This window comes from Phoenix dactylifera, chromosome 12, assembly GCF_051530095.1.
Source record: "Phoenix dactylifera cultivar Ajwa chromosome 12, Ajwa_hap1_PhDact_Kaust_v1.1, whole genome shotgun sequence".
Lineage (NCBI taxonomy): Eukaryota > Viridiplantae > Streptophyta > Magnoliopsida > Arecales > Arecaceae > Phoenix > Phoenix dactylifera.
Window position 1 is genome coordinate 25,171,179 of NC_143201.1, and position 21,510 is coordinate 25,192,688.

General features: G+C 38.0%; 1 protein-coding gene across 2 annotated transcripts; it reads right to left on the minus strand.

Moving 5' to 3' along the window:
- Positions 1-653: 653 nt before the first annotated feature.
- Positions 654-19,169, minus strand: LOC103715010 (peroxisomal fatty acid beta-oxidation multifunctional protein-like). 2 transcript variants are annotated; one of them, XR_605327.6, is made up of 19 exons: positions 18,885-19,169; positions 18,564-18,635; positions 17,303-17,365; positions 17,150-17,206; positions 16,940-17,007; positions 16,778-16,859; positions 16,625-16,680; positions 13,791-14,093; positions 12,993-13,079; positions 9,278-9,452; positions 8,919-9,040; positions 8,259-8,422; positions 6,907-7,161; positions 5,591-5,712; positions 5,361-5,482; positions 5,111-5,259; positions 2,445-2,583; positions 1,246-1,460; positions 654-1,026 (listed from the first exon to the last, which is right to left on the minus strand). XR_605327.6 is itself a non-coding variant. In XM_008802540.6 (18 exons), the coding sequence occupies exons 1-18, from the start codon at positions 18,976-18,978 to the stop codon at positions 1,413-1,415; spliced, it is 2,178 nt and encodes a 725-aa protein (XP_008800762.4). In that variant the 5' UTR covers positions 18,979-19,169; the 3' UTR covers positions 967-1,412. The 2 variants fall into 2 exon arrangements, 1 of the variants encoding a protein (XP_008800762.4); XM_008802540.6 differs by having other exon boundaries at positions 967-1,460.
- Positions 19,170-21,510: the final 2,341 nt, after the last annotated feature.

Consider the following 21,510-nt stretch of genomic DNA (forward strand, 5'->3'; position numbering starts at 1 on the left):
TTATCAGGGAAGTGATGGCTACCGTTCCGCTTTCTCTCCCATCACATCCTATCCCACAACGGGCTGTCTCCTCTCACCTCTTCTTCCTCACTCGTAGGCTGCTTTCGCCGCCGCGTGCCCGCGATTCCACGAGCGCCTCCGGATCAACACCTCCTACCCTGATTCCGGCTACGCCACCGCCGCCGTCCGATTAGTCCGCGCTCAGGCTGCCGTCTCATCAAGAAGGGCCGCTCTCGAAGGAGAAGGTTGAGGTTGCGGGGGACGGGAACGTCGACGGAGTTCTAAACGGTGATACAATGATTTCATATATGACAATGCTGTCGTTCCTTTTTTTTTTCTTCTTTGGTATTGCATGGTTTTTGTTCTTGCACAAATTACCCTGGCAGGGAGCATAATCAAAATGACCGTCTGGTGCTGCATCATTCACAACCAAATCAATCCAATAAAGCATTATGGAATACTGGCAGATATGGGACTATAAAAATGGAGGATTATCTTTTTCAAAGGGAGGATGTTGATCCTTCCAGGATTAATGTTTCTGGTGAATCACCTGGCGGCTGGCTAAACAAGAGTTGAAACTTGAAACTTTAGTTGGTAGGAGATCCTGAAATTTCCAGACTGTACTGAAGTTCATTGACTTAAGACTGGCAGTATATTATAATTACAATATTTTTGGTATTATAAAATATTAATGTTACAACATAAAATAATCTATAACAGGTAATAGTTATGTCATTTTGCAAAAAATGGATAGTTTGTTCTAAATTCTAAGCTGTCTGAAAAACCAACCAAAGAACATCTTATCCGGGAATAAGATTGTTGACAGTCGATAGATACTAAGCACATCTAGGCTATTTTCTTATGCTCCCACCACACGCGACCATAGGATTGCTACGTTCGTGGAACGAAAACAACATAAAGTTCCATCATCCACTAGACGTGACATACAGCTAGACAAAGAGCAGATGAAGTATAATCTGATACATATACGAAGAACAAGAAGACAAGCTACCACTGATGGTCCACCTGTGCATTCATATGCATATGCCACTGATTAGAACAGGAATAGAGAGACATAATGCAATAATACAACTTTTTTCTTCAACAGACATCTAGGCAGTCAAGAAACATGTGTCACACACACACACACGAAGAGACTAGAGAGAGAGAGAGAGAGAGAGGTGGGGGGGGGGGGGGGGGGGAGCTGTAAACGGAAGAATTGAATAGATACACTTTATTGCTTACATTATTTTGCAGTAGCTGACTCATCAAATACCACAGACAGCAAGGAGAAACATGTTGAATTATTTGGTGCTTTTTATGGTCCAAGTGCTGATTGCGTTTGCATACTTGAAGCCAGAACAGAATCTATAGGCAAGCCCTTAAATCTTCTCCAGTGGTAGTAGAGCCAACTACATGCGCGATCTTGATACTTCCAATGGAGACATATCGTGCATGCTCTGTAGGAAGGTGGAAGAAGTTCATGAATTCATAATAGTGTAATGTATGTAGAAAGCCTAGAACCAACGATTGAATCACAACTCGACTAGTATAATTTGGTATCAGTAGTGACTCCAAGAACCATTACATCAGACATGTTATGTTATTTTATTTCCTATTTATGCAATAATAATGTGAGGAGAGACAGTCCATGTAGGTGTCCAGCCAGCACCTGCCGGTTGCAGGCTTTGCTCCCAACTAGTCTGATTTTTAATAGGGTGCTTGTGATTGTGCAGCCACCTCATGGAGGATTCTTTGTGATAAAATCATCAGTTTAGAAGTACATTTGTCATAAATACGTGCAAGTCATGCAGATTTCAGCAGCTAGTATAGAAATTATTTATTTCTAAGCATCCCAAAAAAATTGCTTCCAGAGGTGGGTGGGTGTACTAAGAGATTTAGTTTATAGTTGCCTAAGACACATTTATAAGAGGCCTAAAAGCAACATAAAATTGGGAGAAGATATCCACATCAACATGTCAATATTTCAGGGAAAATGAACATTCGCTGTAGCTTGAGCAACTTGAGTGGCAGAGTATCCTTCCAGGATTCTCAAGTAAAACTTCGATCTAATAAAAATAGAAAACTGGGGCTCATTTTGCTGAATGCTTAATTTATGAGTGTTTTTTAGGAAAAATTGGCTTGACATGTTCTGGAGTGAAACGTTAAACAGAGAAGAGCAGCTAATACATAATTATCATACAGAAAGCCTGGTAACATGTAAAGAATACAATGGAATAAAAAATGGGAAAAAGCTTCTTTTCTGCAGCCAAATCATCTCAAGTTATAAATGTAGGCTTTAAAACATACGCACAGGAATCGAAAAAGAATTAAGAATAATAAGAACTCCAGCAACTAATAGATACTCCGAAAAAAGCAGGAAAACTGGGAGAAAATATAGTGAAGTGAAGAGGGGTTGGACCAAAGGATGACAAAGTTCATACCAGTGGTAGGCCTTTGTTGGCTCTTTCCTCCAAGTAAGATGATGGTCTAAAGAAGCCACCATATATTTCAGCCCACTTTTTGAGTCTTGAATATATGTAACCAGCTCCAACAGTATCAGCCCAAAACACGATGCCACCCCTTCAAATAGAAGGAACCAAAAATCAAGTAATGTTTGTCAAAATCAATATGAACATAGTAATCCAAAGCCTACATAGAAATCCTAGGCCTACATATGTGCAAAAATATTTGCAGATACAACCAAAGTACAACAGCACAACTAATTAGAATCAAGCATGAATAATGCTGATTGGAACCTGAAAACATAAAACATGGGAGCATTATGCAACACATTCATGATAACATTTCAACATATTGGTGCAGATATTAATGTGGCAAATTACAATCTTGCTAATTCTGCAAAGGTTTGGAGATCATCGCAGCCTACACCATGGCAAAATCAATTGCAGAATACCAGACAGGACACCAGGCTCCAGAAGCAAAAATGAGTCCTGATGAGCTTAGCAGAATCAGATGCGATTATATGGTGACTACAAATCAACCCTTTCAATGCTGGATTACTGCATTACAAACCAGTGATCCAAATATTCAGTGGAGCCAATATGTGTGAGGAAAAATCAAATAGTTAAGGATACATGCTATTGCTAAGCATGTGCCATGCTACGGATAAGCAATGTGGTTTTTTCTTGCATATATTAACTGACCCATAACTACAAGGCCAAAAAGAACATCCACAAGCCTGTGTGAAATCTATACTTTCCCCTATCCTTACCCAATCCTCACTACCATATGATTTGTCTTTTAACTGCATTTAAGCACTTAGGTAAGTCCATTAATAGTTCAAACTACTTGCTGACACCTTCCTGATATTAACCACTGATAGCAGCTCAACACATACATCTCTGATATCCAGCACAGTGACAAGACTAAGCTCTTGAGGCACATCATCCCCATAGAGGCCACCTTAGGCATGTGGTGTGGTAGGAGTGCCAAAGACATAGCCTTCTGATGTTTTAAAAACATGTGGGTGGCAGACGGCTGATCAAGGGGCCACCTAGTGCCTAGGTGCCAGATTGGTGCCTAAAGGTCAAGAAAATCCAAATTTTCTAAAATTAAAAACAAATAAATAAAATGAAAACCTAAAAGAAATGGACTAAGTTCAACACATGAAACATAACATATTAAATAAAATATGGCATGTCAATTGGAACTATCAACTAGGCAACATCCACTGTTAACCTACAACATGATCTCTCCTCCATGCTCAAACAAGATGCAAAATTTTAAGGAGGGCACCTTGCCTTGTAGCCTGGCCAAGGTGGGCCATCTAGATGTGAAGCCAAATGAATTCATTATCACAAAGAGAATTATATGGCTCCAACCTAACTAGGTATAAACATTAATGATAACAAGCTCTTTTTCATTCTATGGTTATAGTAGTATTTTAAACTTGCTCACCTGGCCCAAACCATTTTTTTCAATGCCCTAGTCATAGGTCATTCATTAAATACTAGGTCAACTATGGCTGACTGATCCACCGCCCCTTTTCCATCTCCATATTCTCAATGTCCAGATTCCAAAACCCCCATCCTTTTCAAGACATAAGAAGAGAAGAAGAAAAGAACATGAGGATAGAGGAAGAAAAGGAGGACAGGATTTAGCCTAAAGCCCTTCTCACAAACATCTCCAGCTCTCCTTCCTGGATCTTGCTATGGATCCCTCTTTCTCCACAGATCTGGCGTTGATTGCCCTTATCCTCCTTAGATATGCGATGCTGACACTCCTCCTTGCATCTGGCAATTCTCTTCCTCCACCACCCAAAATCTGAGATGGTGGCCTTCTTCACGGATCTGACGAGTTTGGCCTGAAACCTTGCCAGACTGCCCAGATCCAACATGTCTGGTGACGACAATCTCTCTTCTCTACATCCCATGTGGACCTCCTCCCAAGATGGGAAATTGAAGAGGAATTGATCAGGAGAGGGAATATTGATCTAGCATTCTTTATTTATTTATTTAACCCTAGCATGTATAAAGCGGTTGGACCCAGTAGTTCAAACAGTTGAATTATCTGATTCACTGGGCTGAACAAGTTATATAATATTCCATCAAGTCCACTCGCTTCTGCCTTAAACACTGGTTCACTGCTTCTGCTTCTGCTTTAGAAAATCATCAACACTATAATAATAACTCAGCCAACCAAGACTGACCACCAGATGAGGTCTAAATCAGGTCGCACTGAGTTAAATTTTAAGGGAAAAATACATGATGTTTTACAGAAATGTAAGACCTGATTTGGACCCTAACATGATCCATGATAGTTTTGTAATTTGTGACTAGTTACTTTTCTGTCAGCCAATTTAAATCCTTTTGTTGAAAAATACATCTTTTTTCTTTAACAAAAAATTCAGGGTTCTGGAAAAAAGTTGAAGACCTGATTTGACACCAATGTGATCCATGGTGGTTTTGTAATCTGGAACTAATTAGTTTTCTGTCAGTCATTTCAAACTACCTTTTGTTGAAAAATACATGTTATTTCTTTAACAAAAAAGAGGGTTCTGGAAAAAGAAAGTTGAACCTAATAATAATTCAATCACTCAAAATTAGTCAGACATGAAAAGCAGGTCTTATCCCTTCTAGGTACTTACCTGTATCTCGGGAAACCCATTCCAAGAACAGATGCAATATCAAGGTCTGACGCTCGAACAACAACTCGTTCATCCATCACCCTACATGCCTCATTCACAGCTGGAAAGAAAACCATCTCCAAAATTTCTTGGTCACTCACAATTATAGGCTACAAGGAATATTAAATCATATCAGGCAAACTCCAATCACAAATATACAGGTTTATGCGAATAGCAACAGAAGAATAGGATGACAAAAAACAAGTGAAACCTTTCCACCAGGCATGACATTAGCACGCCTTCTAGATTCCTCAACAATAGCTTGTATGCTAGGATCAGGTTTTGGTTTGCTTCCCTTTTCATGAATGTAGAAACCCTTCCCGTTGCTCTTTCCTGTCGGCAAAAAGCTCCATGAAATGCAATTTCCATAGATTGGACTCTTGAGTGGAAATGTAAAGTTGCAAGATCCAACATACAGGGAAATTAAGATTCAGTTCTTACCATTTCGCCCATTTTCTACCAACAATTTTACCAGATCAGACCGAAACATACGACCCCTGAAGGCGGAATCATATATTTCCCCAACTGCGAAATGCAGTCCATATCCACCCAAATCCTGGAGTCTGTCAATGCAATTAAACACAGAATTTCAACATAGCTGGAACATCACCAATCAATTAGAGATCAGGTACATTATTCCACATGGTGCTGCAGAACCCACCGACATAGAATATATGTCAGGAAAGGTTAGCCTGCTGCATGGGACAGAACAGTTGATCTGGATCCCTAGAAGAATGCATGTACACAACCTAAACATGCTGCACTCGAAATATGGGGAAGGATACTTATTCTACATACTCTCCGTCAGTTTCTTTCCTTGGAACTACTACCATCACTAACAAAACAATGGCAGAAACATTAGCAATACATATGCATCCTTTGAAAATACAGGGCGCCATGTCAAGTTCAAGACCAGAGTACTATTTATAGAGAGAAAAGGACAGATGCCACCACAAACATATGAAACAAAGAATGTGTATAACTGAAAATACTGAACAAATGAATGAAAGCAAGCTAGAAGAGTAAGTACTACTTTGCAATGTAATGACCTCATGAGAGAGGAAATGAACTGACAAATACCAATTTCATCCAAACCCCCCTTTGCCTCGAGCACTGTACAAAAGGTAATTTGTTTTATTGTAGGCTAACCTATCATAGTACATAGCTAGTTTTTTTAATCTTTCATTGAATTCAGTGGTTCCTGCTTATAGGTCTACATGAAAGAGACAAAAATGAAGCAGAGGTGATAACTAATGGAATGGGATAACACATTCATCTGCCAAAGAAGCTAGGAAATGCTTGCTTTTGCACATGTGCCTTTAAAAATCTAATACAGAAGATGAGCACAAAAAAGATACCACTAAATAAAATGGCAAGAGGGAAAAAACCTGTGAAATCAAAATAAAGCCAAAAAAGGAAAGAGTGCATGAAAGAGCACATAACCAAAAAGAAAGCAAGATGGAGAAAAAGATTGATAGGGGAAATATATTGAGGATACAAGTTCAATTTATTTTGTAAATTCCAAAAGGAAAACACCTTTCTTTCAATAGTACTGATAAATAGCAAAAGGACAAATAATCTCAGAAGATGAAAAAAACTTTATCTTCAATAAAGTTTTCTCTGGAAAATAAAAGATAATGATCGGTCCTCTTCCATATCTTCTACAGCAGATTATTAAGAAAAACAATTGCTATCTCGTTTTCTTCTGTCCATCTAACATCATTGCAAAACCAGTATGATGGGTAGAGAGAGCTTACTGAAAAGGGCCCATTGGCATGCCAAAATTGCTGATCACTCTATCAATTCTGAACAGGTCAACACCTAGATGAACCAACATATTTGCTGCTTGGTTGTATGGAAAGAATGTGCGATTAACTGCAAAGCCAGTGCAGTTTCCAACTACAACAGGGACTTTCTTTATAGTCTTCCCAACTGTCATGAGATCAAAGATTACTTGTGGAGATGTCTTCTCTGTCCGAACAATTTCCAGGAGAGGCATCAAATGAGCTGGACTGTTCATTACATACCTCATCAGTACAAAAATGATGTTTTCCAATTGATAATAACCGCATGAAGTGTGCATAAAAATTTTGGCGCGATCCCAGTATAACTCACAATGGAGGTGTATTATGCAAATGATACGAACTCAGATAGACTGATCTCAAGTTTCTTTGCATATTCAGTTTTAAATGTGTAAGACACAAGAAAAAACACAAATTTCAAAACAAAGAAGCTCATTTAGTGGTTCAGAAGAGATGCTTTTATTTAACACTCAAATTTGAAGTGGTTTGACATTCCCGCGAAACTAAATAACAGATTACATGAATCAAGAAAGAGTGTTGTGCAGTAAATAACTTACTCTTCCGCAAGTCTTTCGTTAGTACCATGGCTACTAATGATAGCTTCTCTCTAAAACAGCTCTGGAACTACTTGTAAAGGTTATATGCATCTAGAAGATGCACCACTAGCTTGTATAGAGTAGAAGACAAGCTAGGCACCGTCTAAGGCCCGCCCTATCATGGATGTAGCTTGAGCTTGAATTAAAAACTTGAGGCCAGCCTATTCCAGCTAGACTCAATCCATTTAGAGCCCAACCATGCGAAAGACAATGTTACCTGGACTTGCACACTGCCAATTTAAAAACATGCTGACATGCATCGACATAATGTCAGGCACTTTAGATACCGAGGCTCTCAAACTGCAGATTTTTAAGATCAGGATCAACCTAAAATCGAAAAGACTTGGCTGAAACCTGGCGCCATGGGCCTCTGGGCCACCTAAGCCAAGCCCATTACTAGCCCTATTTTGACTCTTAAATTTGGATAGAGCATTAAAAACTTTTTAGTCATCTAAAAAACATGCTTAATACTCCTCCAGTAATATTTTGAGTCTTTTAAGTCATGAATATGTGAAACAAAAGCATAGATTAGTTACTTGAAAAGCCATTGTTCTTTAACTTATCATCATGTTCCTTTTCCAAACCACCTTACTTATTACTTCATCATATAGTTTACTACTTATGGTCAATTAAGGTTTCCAACAAATCTTGGTTTCTGGTATGGTACTTGTCTATTAAAATGAATCACCACTGATCTCTTAAGTTCATGACCTGAAAAAATGTGCCCCCAGAATCCGATCTTGAGAATGCGTTCTCTCTCCAACAATATTCAGATCAATCGAGGACGTGTTGGTTGCCAAAATGCATGTTGGAGGACACAACTTCTCAATATCAGCAAATATTGACTGTTTTAGTGAAACATTTTCAATAACAGCCTGCAGAACAAAAAAAGAAAGCTGTTAAAAATAGTTTTAGAGAAAGAATTTGGCAACACAATATAATAATTAACCACATCACATAATGACTGAAAATAAGAACCTTTAGCTAGCAATGCTTCTGTAACCTACGTAACCATTGTAACAAAACCCAAATTTCTGAAAGGTCTCTGAAGCAATATAGCTGCATATTTCATGTACACTGATATTTTTCAAGTTCTGAAACTGCTATGATTTAAATTTTAAACAGCCTCCATATTAAATCTAGCAAGCCAACAGGGTCTCTTGAACTATAAACAGAACGCTAACACCTGAAATATATAAATAAATTCAGTAATAACCGATAGAAGATCAGAAAATTATTTGCTATGATAAGTAGGCTTCTTTCATTCCATTTCATCAAACTATGAACTTGAATACAATTATACAGGAAAATTAGATGTAAATTACAGTATGAATAATCCAATAAATTGCCAGGATTAGTTGGAATTGAAACCTCTATAACCATATCAACATGCTTGAACTCTGAATAGTCCAATACACCCTTAAGAAGTGATAAGGCCTTATTCATCTTATCCTGTGTCAATGAGCCTTTCTTCATTAGACCTTCAAGATTGGCTGCAAGCAATAATATGGGCAGAAGTTCCTTAGAATAATGAACAGAAATCTGCATTGCATTTTAAAATACTATTGCTGGATAATCCTCTGCTGCAATCCTTACAGCTAAGGATCATAAACACACTACTTCGTGTAGAAAAATAGTTGACCTTAATGAGAGACAATTTGCATTTGGTGATAGTAACAGCAGAAAAAAAAAGGGAGGAACCATTAAGGTTTAACGCTTTACATACACACCTTCTATCATTTTCAGTCCCTTGTGCAGAAATTTGGAATCAATTTCCTTGAGAATGACAGATATGTTATTTAGTATAAGGGTGGTAGCTATGCCAGAACCCATTAAACCAACACCAATAACAGCAACCCTTTTTATCTGCCTAGGTCTGAGTCCAACATCAGTAACATTAGGTACCTGTCCAGACAATCAAATGAGTCCCAACCCAGATTCCCAAAATATTCAGACAAGCAAAAATTCAAGCACAAGACAAGATGATGACAAATAAAGCATATAGAATTTATCAATTGCATTGATAAGAAAAAAATATATAGATTTTTCAATTGTATTGATAGAAATAAAGCACATACATCTTACTAAAGAATGCTACATGCTGTAAAGGAAAAAAAAGGAACTGGAACACAGTTGAAAAAACAATGCATCTCAAGAAGAAAGATATGAGTTTTTTAGAGCGAAACTAAAAGTGCTTTTCTAGCACAAACTAGAAAGTGGCTTTTGAGAGAACAAAGGAAGTTTCGGCCACAACTATTCCTTTGAAACTGAAACTGATTGGTTTTGGCTGAGATCAATTCAAAACTGATCAAAATTTTTGGTGTGGTCTGTTTTGGCTTGGGAAGGCCTGCCTAGGCCCGATCCATTTGACCGGCCCAATCTCAGCCCAAAAGGGAGGCAAACCGCGTTTACCCCACGTACCAGCCGACGAAGACTCCTGAGACCTCTCCGGCGGTTTCGGCAGGGATGAGAAGTCCCAAGGTTGCGGAGACCCTAAGGCTCCTCTACAAAAGGCATCCCCTCCCCTCTATAGTCCTCCACCAATGATCATCGAGCCCCTTTCTCTCTCTTTTCCCAAGGTTGCAGAGACCCTAAGGCTCCTCTACAAAAGGCATCCCCTCCCCTCTATAGTCCTCCACCAATGATCATCGAGCCCCTTTCTCTCTCTTTTCTCCCTTTGAATTCACAGTTACCCATCTTCATGCCCGTCAGAGATCGAGGCTGGAGAGCTCGCCGGAGCCAATGTAAGCCTTCGTTTGCCTCATCTTTATTTTTCCCTTTGATAGATCTTTCCACTGGTTGAGAAATCCACTAGGAAACGGTGAAGAAAACCCCTCTTTATGCATCCCCTGTTCCGACCTTGTTTTTCTTCTTTCCGACAACCGCCACTGCCAACGTTCATCGCCAAGGCTTCGGCCGTTATCTCTGACCAAATGCCAGAGCCCCAACCGCCGGCAAGCTGACTGGTGCTTGGAGTTGATTGGATCAAAGACCCCCCGCTCAACCCTTTTTTGGGTTGAATCCAACTGGCCCGCCGCTCTCCGCTGCCCGCCACCAGCTACTTTCTCGCCGAACGACCATGATAAGCCACCAGTCCGCCTCCATCCTCTGTTTTGCCAAGAAAGAAGAAAAATGAGAAGAATAAGGAGAGAGAGAGAGCCCATCCTTCTCTCTATGGACCCCAGTGAAGGGTCCCACCTTCCTATCCTATAGATCCAGGTTGACTACCCCAAAGAGGCCCTGAACCGCCCAGTTGCTCGGGCAACCTATCTACCGATTTTGTAGTGTTCCTAAAACCCACTGATGAGGAATCATGTTGAACGACCTTGACCCCGATCGAATTCGTACCGCATAATTCATTATTCGGATCGTCTGAGCCTAACCCACCCGAAACCGTCGAATGCCATCATCCGGCTAATCGTCCATATTGCTTATTATTTTAATTCCATTCAAATCATTGAATAGAAATTAATGTCGCTTTTAATATTTTTAAATAGATTTAGCAGATTCGTCTAGCAAAATATGACAGTCTAAGGCGGAAGAGGTAAGTAGATCTTGCACTCCTTATTATTTTTTAAATTATCATATGTTCTATCCATATGATATTGCTAATAAAGATGTCATGTTTTTCTTATAATTATGGATCAAAATATGTATTATGAAAATCGAGCTTTATTATGAAAAATGGATCCATGAATGTTTTAAATAAAAATAGCTTTATTATGAAATATGAATCTGAGCATGCCATTTAGTATTTTTCATCTATTTACGCGTATGTTTTAAGAAAAAGATATGTTTTTTAAAGGCTCTGAGATAGATAAGTATGACCTTTAAAATTGAAAAAGATCGACATCCGAAGCTAGCATCCATACGAACACAGGCCCTGCCAGCGGGTATAAAGTTGGCATACGAAACATAAATCTATGTCGATTACAAACATGGGCCCTATCACGAGTACAAAGTATGGAAGCTTTTCTGTTTTGATGAGGTTTTGGATCCAATTTATGAGGTTATGGATTGGATTCAAAACCGGAAGCGGTAAGGCTTCGCCGTTTGAGAACACCGGGGGTTCGGGGGGTGGGCCCCCCGGCCTTTGACCATAGCACAAATATTTGTGAGCAAATATTTTGAATTATGATATGGCTGGCAAAAAATGATTTATGAATTTATTTACAATATAAACTTGGAACCATGTTTATGAAATATTGATAGTTTATGTATGCATGATTGGCTTTATGACTTGTTTTTATATATTATACCATGAAATGCTTTATTTTTGCAATATCTATTATTTTTTTAAATAATGCATTGACATGAAAAAACTTATGCTTGATTCGGTAAAGTAGTGTAAGATTTATTTACTGAGCTGTATAGGGTCAATAGGAACGAAGGATGGTCCAGGTTTGGAGTTCGCGCTAGCAAGCTTGGCAATTTTATAAAAAAAAATTAGTATTTTAATTGACTATGAATTTGTAGTTAATAATTTTCTGAATATTAAAGATTATGGGTTTGGTATTTATGTTTGAATTTAGACGCTCTGAACTAGTATTGGTTTTATTTAATGGATGATGAAATTGAACTTTTAATTATTATTTTTTTTGTGATGGATTTGGAAGCTAAGATGTAATGGTCGGCTTCGTGTTATCGTGGGTTCCACCCCTTTGTAATATGGCTGTGTTTGTCCCAGATTTAGGGCATGACATAGCTGGTTTCAGCCAGTTAGGGTTAGTTTTAGTTGGTTCTGACGGAGTTTCAGCAATTTCCATCAAAAGCAGATTTGTAGCTTTCATTGCTCGAAGCTATTTTCAGCAAATTTCAAATGACACATATGATATGCAGCAGATGTAAATTGCATGTACCAAGAGTTTGGAGAGGGAGACAAGATGAGGGTTTGAGCCAGCGTAACAAGGTTTCCATGAGGAACCCTAAAAAAACTGCATGCTGGAAGGATAGGTCCCTACCATGTCTTGTAAAGGATTGATGCAGATGCTTATGATTTGAATTTTATTAAAATAGAATGGATTAGGTAGATTGCAAAGACATAAGGTAGACGGCAAAATAGTGACGAGTTATGCTGGGTCCATGCATGCCCTTAGAAGGGCATCCATTAACCATGGTTTGAGACTTTCTTTGATTATCCCCTCCTTATTTAACATGCCATTTTTTGTTTTCACAAACAAATAAGCTCGCCCTTGCTATATCAGTTTAACATTTTGAAAGAAAAAAAATGCTAGCAATGTTTTTACATTTTGAAAAAAAATATTAGCATTTTTTTGCATTTTCTAAAAATAACATTTTGAGAGGGATCACAATCAATTCAGATTATATACCAATTAATTTTTTGCAATCGTTATCAAAATGTTATAGAAAATAATAGCCATGTGGGAAAAAATAGACAATGAAAAAGAAATAAAGAAATTGAAAGCACATAATCAACAAAACTACCTTAGAAGTTGCACGTTGTGCAAAAAAGACATGGACAAGCCCCTTCGAAGTGCTTGATAAAACCAACTCCTTAAAAACCTTTGCTTCCTGCAGATAGAAAATCAACGTTAGTACATTATAGTTATACAGATATAAAGCTTCAGCACCTCATAAACATGATCAAGAAAAATTTTACATCATAAAATCTAGTGGACTACACTGAAGGACCGATGTAATAGAATGGAGTTTTCTTTTTCTCTCTTCCAAACTTGAGAGACACTGAAGTCCTTCAGATAACATTGCTTTCATGCCAAGGCAGAAAGAATATGGAGTTACCTCATGGTAACTCATGATTACAGGACAGACATAACAGGCTACAAAATCAGCAGTATGTAACATTAGGCTCTGAAAATGCATCCTCATTTCAAACACATCACTTGATATCGATCGTTATTCTGGTTATCCATGTAGGATAGAAATTCTATATGTTCTGTCTCTTGTTTAATTGAAGGTTAAGGTTCCTGCTGAAATATCTGCCTTATATAATAACAAAAGTAGAGAGAGCTTCCGCTGTTTCATGCTCACCTCATCTAAACTCTCACCCAGAGCTATTCATTTGACATTTTGTTGATCAAATTTCCAATAAGCACTAAATGGAACACATAGTGGACATCAATTGCTTGAATTCAGATGATCACACATTACTAAAGAATGGGCCTACAATCCTGCTCGCTTCATGCATCGGACTCTAGAAAATGCTCTGCATTGCCTAATACTGCATGCTCATTATCATGGCACGTAGAGGAAATGCACACTTACCTTCAGAACACCAGCATATCCTCCAAAAACGACGCCTTCCTGAATTGCATCAAGGCATACTTGGTGCTGTGGCATATTTGGAGCTATTCTCTTAGCTTGTTGCCTAGCAACTTTCAATATTTCATGCGCTTCAGCAAGGGAACCAAGTCTGTCAGTTCGACGAAGAGAGTTAATCCAGGGTTTGCATCGTTCAGCAATTTCTAAAGCCCAAAGTCGTGATATCTTTATCAACTCTTCAGGGGGGACAATGGCATCAATAAGGCCATACTCTTTCCCTTCCTTGGCACGGATTGACTTTGATAGCTGCATGAAAATATTAGTAGTGTGCCTCATTATCAATTTTAAAATATTTAAGATAGCGAACTTTATGGATGTGAATGAAATGCTTAGAAAAAACAAAAAGAAAGGAAAATGTCATGTCAAGATTAATTCTTCAACAGCATAGTGTCATTTTCATTATTTATTAGAACATGCTCATTGAAAATAAATCAGTAGACTCCATTGTGCCAAGTTTGAAATGCAAAGAGGTGAACAGGAAAAGGCATAAAAAAATAATCAACATCACAATGGAGTGGGTTCACCTTAAATAGATGTCACAAAAACAGATTAGTTTCCAAAAAATTACAGGCATATTTAGGCTGTTAAAGAAAATCATTATGCAAGGTGATTGGTTGAAGTGTAAACAAAATATACTTCCTTTAAGACAACAAATCTCCCGGTGTAGGTTTAGCTGCGTCATATGTTGACCTAGAAACACCAGATCTTGGAAATCCCACTGTCTAACCATATGAATGTCACAAATTAAACCACAAATCCTTCTCAATTCTCAGAATATATATCAAGGGCTTTAGCATCAAAATGGCCCCATTTAACCTTTTGAACACCACGAATTAAGCCACATACCCTTCTTGATGCTCAAAAAAACACATATTGAAGGCCTTTCTCAAAACAATTCAACTAAGTTGAGACTTCTTTTAACTTTTAAAAAAAGTAGATTCACTCCACAAGTACAGTGGGGCACAGCAGAAGTCTGTAAATCATGACAACTGATAGAGAACCTCCAATAGGTTCAGTCATGAGCTAAAACATTGATGATCGACCAAAAGAACTTAAAAAGTTTGCAGGGAAATGTAATTAACCATATTTACAATGATGGAGTTGTGTAGCAACAAAAGGTTGATACCAAACCAAAAGGTTAGCAAGATCCTCAACTAAAGTGGGACGACCATAATTTACTAAATTTGGAAAACAAGGAAAGCAAACCACAGTTATTAGAAGACCTGATGCCCAATAATCCAATGGTATTGGTTGCTATTACAAGTTGTTACGTTACATCATATGATAGGAAACCATCCAGAATAAACGTCAAACTTTCTTATATTCATGGCCTAGAATATGGTGATGTCTAGAAGAACACTGACAGTGTTAGGACTTATTTTACAAAGTTCAAAGGCAATACAAAATACAAAGGATCTAATCACCTGATCAGATATTGAATAGGCACAGACATAGATGATCTTTTAACATTATCAAAGGAGGGTTTATAGCAGAGCACAGGCCTCACTGTCTATTTCAAACTTCAAAAAATGGTAAATATGTTTGTTTTTGAATACTTTAGTTAGGAGTCATGATAGGAGTGTTTTGGAATTTTCTGAAAAACAGGCACCTGTCTAATAGTTGGCAGCATCTTCTAGTCATAATTATGCCAAGATTTAGGTGGAAGAAGAGTAGAAGGGCATCAACTTCCACAGACGTATCTGGTAGTTGCATTGCAATGTTGGGAAATCCTATTTCAAAGAGAGCCTTAAAGTCAGTAAAATTATGTTTTAGAGGATCCTAGTAGACATAGTTCCACAAAGATTCAATGTGAAACCTAAAAAGTGACTGCTATGTAAATGAAAAAGAGTGGTTTAATAGATCCAAATCACCTAGATTAACTACTAGCTAGGAACACAGTTTAAGATTTAGGGTTCAATCCAAAAGGGATGAAATTGCTTACTCTTCAGAAGGATCGCTGCTTCATCTAGTAATAATTATTTTATAATGCTATCTCCAACAGAACCATAAGTTTCATAATAATCTTTAATCCTAAATCACACCCTTCAATCTCATAATTACTCTACCTATTCCCATGTAATAAAACCTTAAGTTTTCGACATTATCCTCTCAATTTTCATGTTATAGTCATTAGCTGCACTTAAATACCATACTCTGTTTCTTTAAGATTTTATTTCGAGCAATTCTTAGTTTGCAGCATGAAATCCACGTGAAGCTGGGCCAGATAATTTTAGGTTCAATCTGATAGCAGCCAGTCCCACGAGTAGCCAGCCCGAGAGCAAGAGCTTAGATAGGGAAATATGACAACCGAGAGATCAAGTATTATTGTCTGGTTTTGGAATGCTAATTGAGACCAATAATTTTCAAAGTAACCAGTTTTGAAAGCAAAGCAGAAAGATAAAGGACATCTCTAACAAACAGAGGCAGCTCAAACTCCACAAGCAGAGGGAAATGATGAAACAAATGCACGAATGCATATGGCTTTGTTCCTATGAGTGATCTGAGGTGAGAAGAAGACATGGAGATTTAAAATCTTCCTATTTCTAAGTCAACATGAAGCCATTATTACTTGTTTGGAGGATGCTGAGCATTTGTATAAAAAACAAGGTAAGGGTACAAAAAACATATATTGTTGATATTGGTTAATGGTATGATACCAGAAAAGAAGAAAACTTCTTGGAAAGCCACAATCCCATGCATACATTGCATGCATACATCACACCATTAATTTTAAATATCCACAAAGCTTCTTGTGGTCTGGAATAAGTAAAACTCACCAGCATCATTTCTATAGCCTTTGACAGCCCTACAAGCCTTGGTAGACGCTGGGTGCCTTAAAGTGATCAGTCTCCAAGTGAGATTATCATTAGTAAAATACACAAACAAAATAAATCACACTCAGCTCCAAGGATATATGAAAGCAACATTACCTCCAAAACCAGGAATAACTCCAAGAGTCAATTCTGGTAATCCAAGTTCAGCTTCAGGAGAAGATATTCGAGCATGACAACCCTAAAGAAAATTAACCGCAAGAGTTTTGAGAACCTATTCCAACAAGAATGGTCAGACTGCAGTTTGTACAGAGCACAGACCATTGCCAACTCCAAACCACCACCAAGTGCAAGTCCTCGAATAGCTGCAACAGAAGGCTTCTTGGCATCTGTGAAAAAACAGTACACAATTATTACAAATCCATGAAATAAAATCTTCATCAATGATCAGATTGAGCATCATAAAGACTTTTTCAAACATTAGCAACATAAAGAAAACTACAGAAGCACTAGCAGAGATAAAATGAAGACCTTCAATTATATTCACCACAAGTTCAACAGATACGTCTGGTAGACGTGATAGATCTCCTGCAAGGGAACAATTGCCCAAGTAAACCAACAGTGGTGTTCCAAATTAGTCAAATAAGAATTATCATAATCGTGCATTCGCAAAGGATCTCATACCCGTCTTGTGGATTTCAGCTAAAACATTGATATCAAAACCACCAGAGAACTTGCCCACATCGCCTTAATAGCAGATTCATGTATCAGCAACCATGCAAGATAAATTAGTCAGCTTGTTGCTTGCTGTGATATTTTGCTAGGATTCACCACATCAAATTAAAACAGGAGATAGCTAGAACATTTCATCAAGCCTATCTTTATAATAAAATGTCTAAGTGTCAACCTACACTCCAATAGTCAGCTACTAAAAATCATGATCTTGATCAGAAGACCAATAGGAGAAGTCCGCTGGCACGAGCTGGACTCTATCAGAAAGCCTGCCGTGCTTAAGCTAAGATATCTTTCTTCTTCCGAAACACGTTTGAAATTGTATAACTTCTGAAGTGGTGCACATATTTCTCTGATTTTGTTACTGTTTGACAGAAAGGAGAGATTCATGAAATCATTAAACATTTATGTTTCCTTACAAGACCTTTTTGTATGGATATTCTTAGCCAAAAATCTCCTGGCTATTTTTCTAATAAGCTTTAACCTTTACCAAAACTTATTGCAACAATCTGTTCTTCTGCGTAAATTTCTAGATTAGAAATAAATCTACAAGAAGAAAGGACTTCAAAGTATGAGACCATTCATAAGTAAAAGGAGATCCAAAAATAGTTTTATAATGTAAAGAACAATCTCTGATGGTAACGAATATTCTCAGGGACAAACGACAGAAAAAACAGCATACATACAGAACGACAATAAAAGATCCACGAAGGAGTATGGGCACTGCTTCTTTAGCATGACTGAAAATTTTAAATAACAGCTGATTAAATTAATTGAACTTTTTTAACTTTAGGTGAACTAGACTAACTGATAGAAAGAGGGGAGAATAATGCAATTGGATATCAGGAAAGCCTGAACCTCTATCAAGAACTTCAGGGATGACAAATGATGGAAGAGATACTTAACAACATAAATATTCTCCTTAATGTTCATTTAACATTCATCATTGTTTTCTACAATTATAACAGTCCTTCGCTTCATCAATAATTATTGACGCTTTTTTTATATGAATAAGTGGAAAGGCGCCTGGAAGGGAGGGGCACTCATGATACTTTATCAGGACTAACAGCTTAAAAAGTTTATTCTTTTACGGGTCAAAGAGAAAATACAAGAACTTTTGACAGAGAACGCCTAATTAAAGTAAACAAGATAAACAATGCACCAAAGATACAACTAATCTTCAAGAAAACCCTAGAAAACATCAGAATCTCACCTGTTAACACAATAGCCTTGACGTCATCTCTATTCATCGCTTCGGTGTACTTCTCCTTCAATCCAGCAATAACTACACCAAACCAATGTAATCCCAGTCCAAGAACAAGTGAGTCCACAAAAAAACAAAGGGAAAAACTGAACTATTCAATCAAGGAAACCCTCAATTCAAGAAAAAGCGTCCCTCGAACCCAAATTCAAGAAAACAAAGGGCACAATACGGTTCGCAATTGAAGAAACCAACGAAATGAGAAAAAAAAATAATCAAAGAATCAAAGGAAACGAGAGAAGCGAATCAGAAAAAAGAAGTGATCGGAATTACTCATGGGATGCAACGCATTGACGGGAGGATTGGAGATGGTGATCACCGCAACTCCGTCGCTCCCAACCTCCATCGAGACCCGAATCCCCGCCATATCTCGTCTAGCTAGCTAGGGTTTTCGACTCGAATTCTCGGGTCTCTAGCGATCAGCAGCAAGAGACCACCTCTTCTCCACAAAGCCGGTGACAACCGGGGCCAATTACTCGCTCGGCGAGATATATTTCCCAGGGACCGCCTGCGCGGCAGCCTTTTATTTGGTGCCGAAACTAACTTCGGCTAAATCGTGCGAGTCTACTACAAGAAATTCACTTATAGAGAACCAACAATCGATCACGACCGCACGACTGATATCTCCTGCCCGATCCCGCGTAACCGTGGCGGTCTGGATTGATTCCTGGCGGTCTGGATTGATTCCTGGTGCGAGTCGGAGACCTCGCGTTAATTGCTCCGCTGGAATACAAACACAACCGTCGGATCGTTTCTTTGAACGGCCAATAGATGCTTAGAAAGTTAGAGCCCAGCGATAAGTGGGAGGTAATTATAATCGTCCGCGGAGCAACGTACCGGAGCCTGCGTTGACGTCGGGCGCCAACTTCATTCGTATATATTTAAAAAAAAAAGTTAAAATACGAGGGAGATTAAGGGTGGAGATGATCGGCTGAAAGGTCCATTTCGAAAGGGACACGATTCAAAGCAAAAAAAAAAAAAGGGACACGATTCACCGAGTCAAAACGTCAAAACAGGCGTTTCCAAGTACACGCGGCATCCGACGGTTAGGAACTTAAGGTGTTCCGTGCGACAGTTCGTGTTACTGATCTGTGGCAGTACCGTATCGTGAGAGAGCAGGAGAGGTCCGAGAGGATCAGAGGATAAAGGTCGTGGAAAGGCGTCCGAATCCTTAGCTCTTTCCGATGAAAGGATTAGGTGACGGCGGTCATGATCCTTATGTCGTTGCCACTTTGCTAAACAGAACAGGGGAGATGGGTTCAGCAGATAAATATTATTTGATCTAAGATATTTGATGATCTTTCAAATTAGACAATGTCTATAGAAAAGCCAATGGAGTTACAAATTGAGTAGCCTCATACGCGACTAACCATTCTGACGATACTTTTTTGGTTAAAAAAAATGACATATCTAGTACATTCTGAAATATGTTGTATTTTAATTATTATTATTATTTTGATACATTCGTATATAATTTATCATTTTCAACCCAAAAAAAAATAAAGAAATGCATCCTCAAGTCAATATGGGGCTTTGAGATTCGTGTTTGGACACCATACAGACAGGTTGGTTGAGCTTGTGTTTCATCATAGCCTGCAATAGGACTAGAGTTTCTGCAGCATCACAAGCGCAAGACATGCCAAGAGGGATAAAATATGTGAAATATATGTGAAAAAGAGGCCTCACTCTGAAGCTTCAATTATAAAACAGCCGTACTTGAACAGTACTAACTTGTAAAAATAAATAAAACCTAGAGCTTGAATCAATATAGGCTAATTATTTGTCTTGTTTTTATGGTGTGGGACTTGGTATTTGGTTGGTACCGTAGCTCCGCAGGCATAAATTAGATGGGGTTTGTGCATCCAAGAGGACCATCACCTTTGTATAGCTTGCTATTATTCCATCAGCCGATCTAGGAGGGAGGAAAAATAAATTAAGCAAGGGACAAAGGTTCTATTGGCCCACCCATTTATCATGCTCTCGTAGGACTTGAACCAAAGCATTGATAATTTATTCATTTAGGACGTGTTGGAACCTAATACATAATCTATGCTCGTTGGTGCTTCCGAGACTTGGTTTGGTGTAATCTTTCTGGAGTTGAAGGTGGCTAGGAACCTCATCAACTTTTGGGCCTTTCACGTCAATTGGAGAAGAACAAGTCTTAGAATGTGCCTCCGCCTATCTATGATTTTAAAGTAGACGAGTGGGATCTTAAGAACTTGTTGATTTATTTCAAGTAAACATGGTGAAATTTCTTTTTTTTTGTGCTGGTAGCTGACCTTAATACAAAAATTGTTTTAGCAAGTGGGCCGTTCTTTGAAGCCCTTTCATCGGAGAATTGCTTCTTGTTCTTCACTTTTGGGCTTTATATTTTTCTATTAAGGATTCTTTTGGTTCGCAAGAAGAGAAAGGAAGAAAATATGATCAACAAAAAAATAAAAAAATGCCTCGTATTTGATTAAAGCTTTCAAAAGAGAGAGAGAGATGGAAAAGTGCTTGAATAAAATTTTTACGTTTCATGAAAAAGAAAAATTCATGTTGGATATAGAAAAATCAAATTCTCATTGATTGGAAACTAAGACTTTTTTTTTTTCCAAAAATGCTGTTAAGCTTTTAGATAAAATTGGACAAGATTTTTTTTTTTTATTAAGGGCATGGCAGATATTTTGCATATAACTTTTTAAGAAAACTAGATACTCAACCCAGCATAAATCACTTTATAATGATTTTTACATGGCCAACCAAATATGCAAAAAAAAAAAAAAAAAAAAAATTGAAGCGTCATATATTCAAACATGAATTTTATAAAAAAAAATATTTTAATCTAAAAAAATTCTGCAAACCAAACAAGTCTCAAGAAGGACTGGAGTTGAAGTTAGGCAGCCAACCTGCTTTGGGT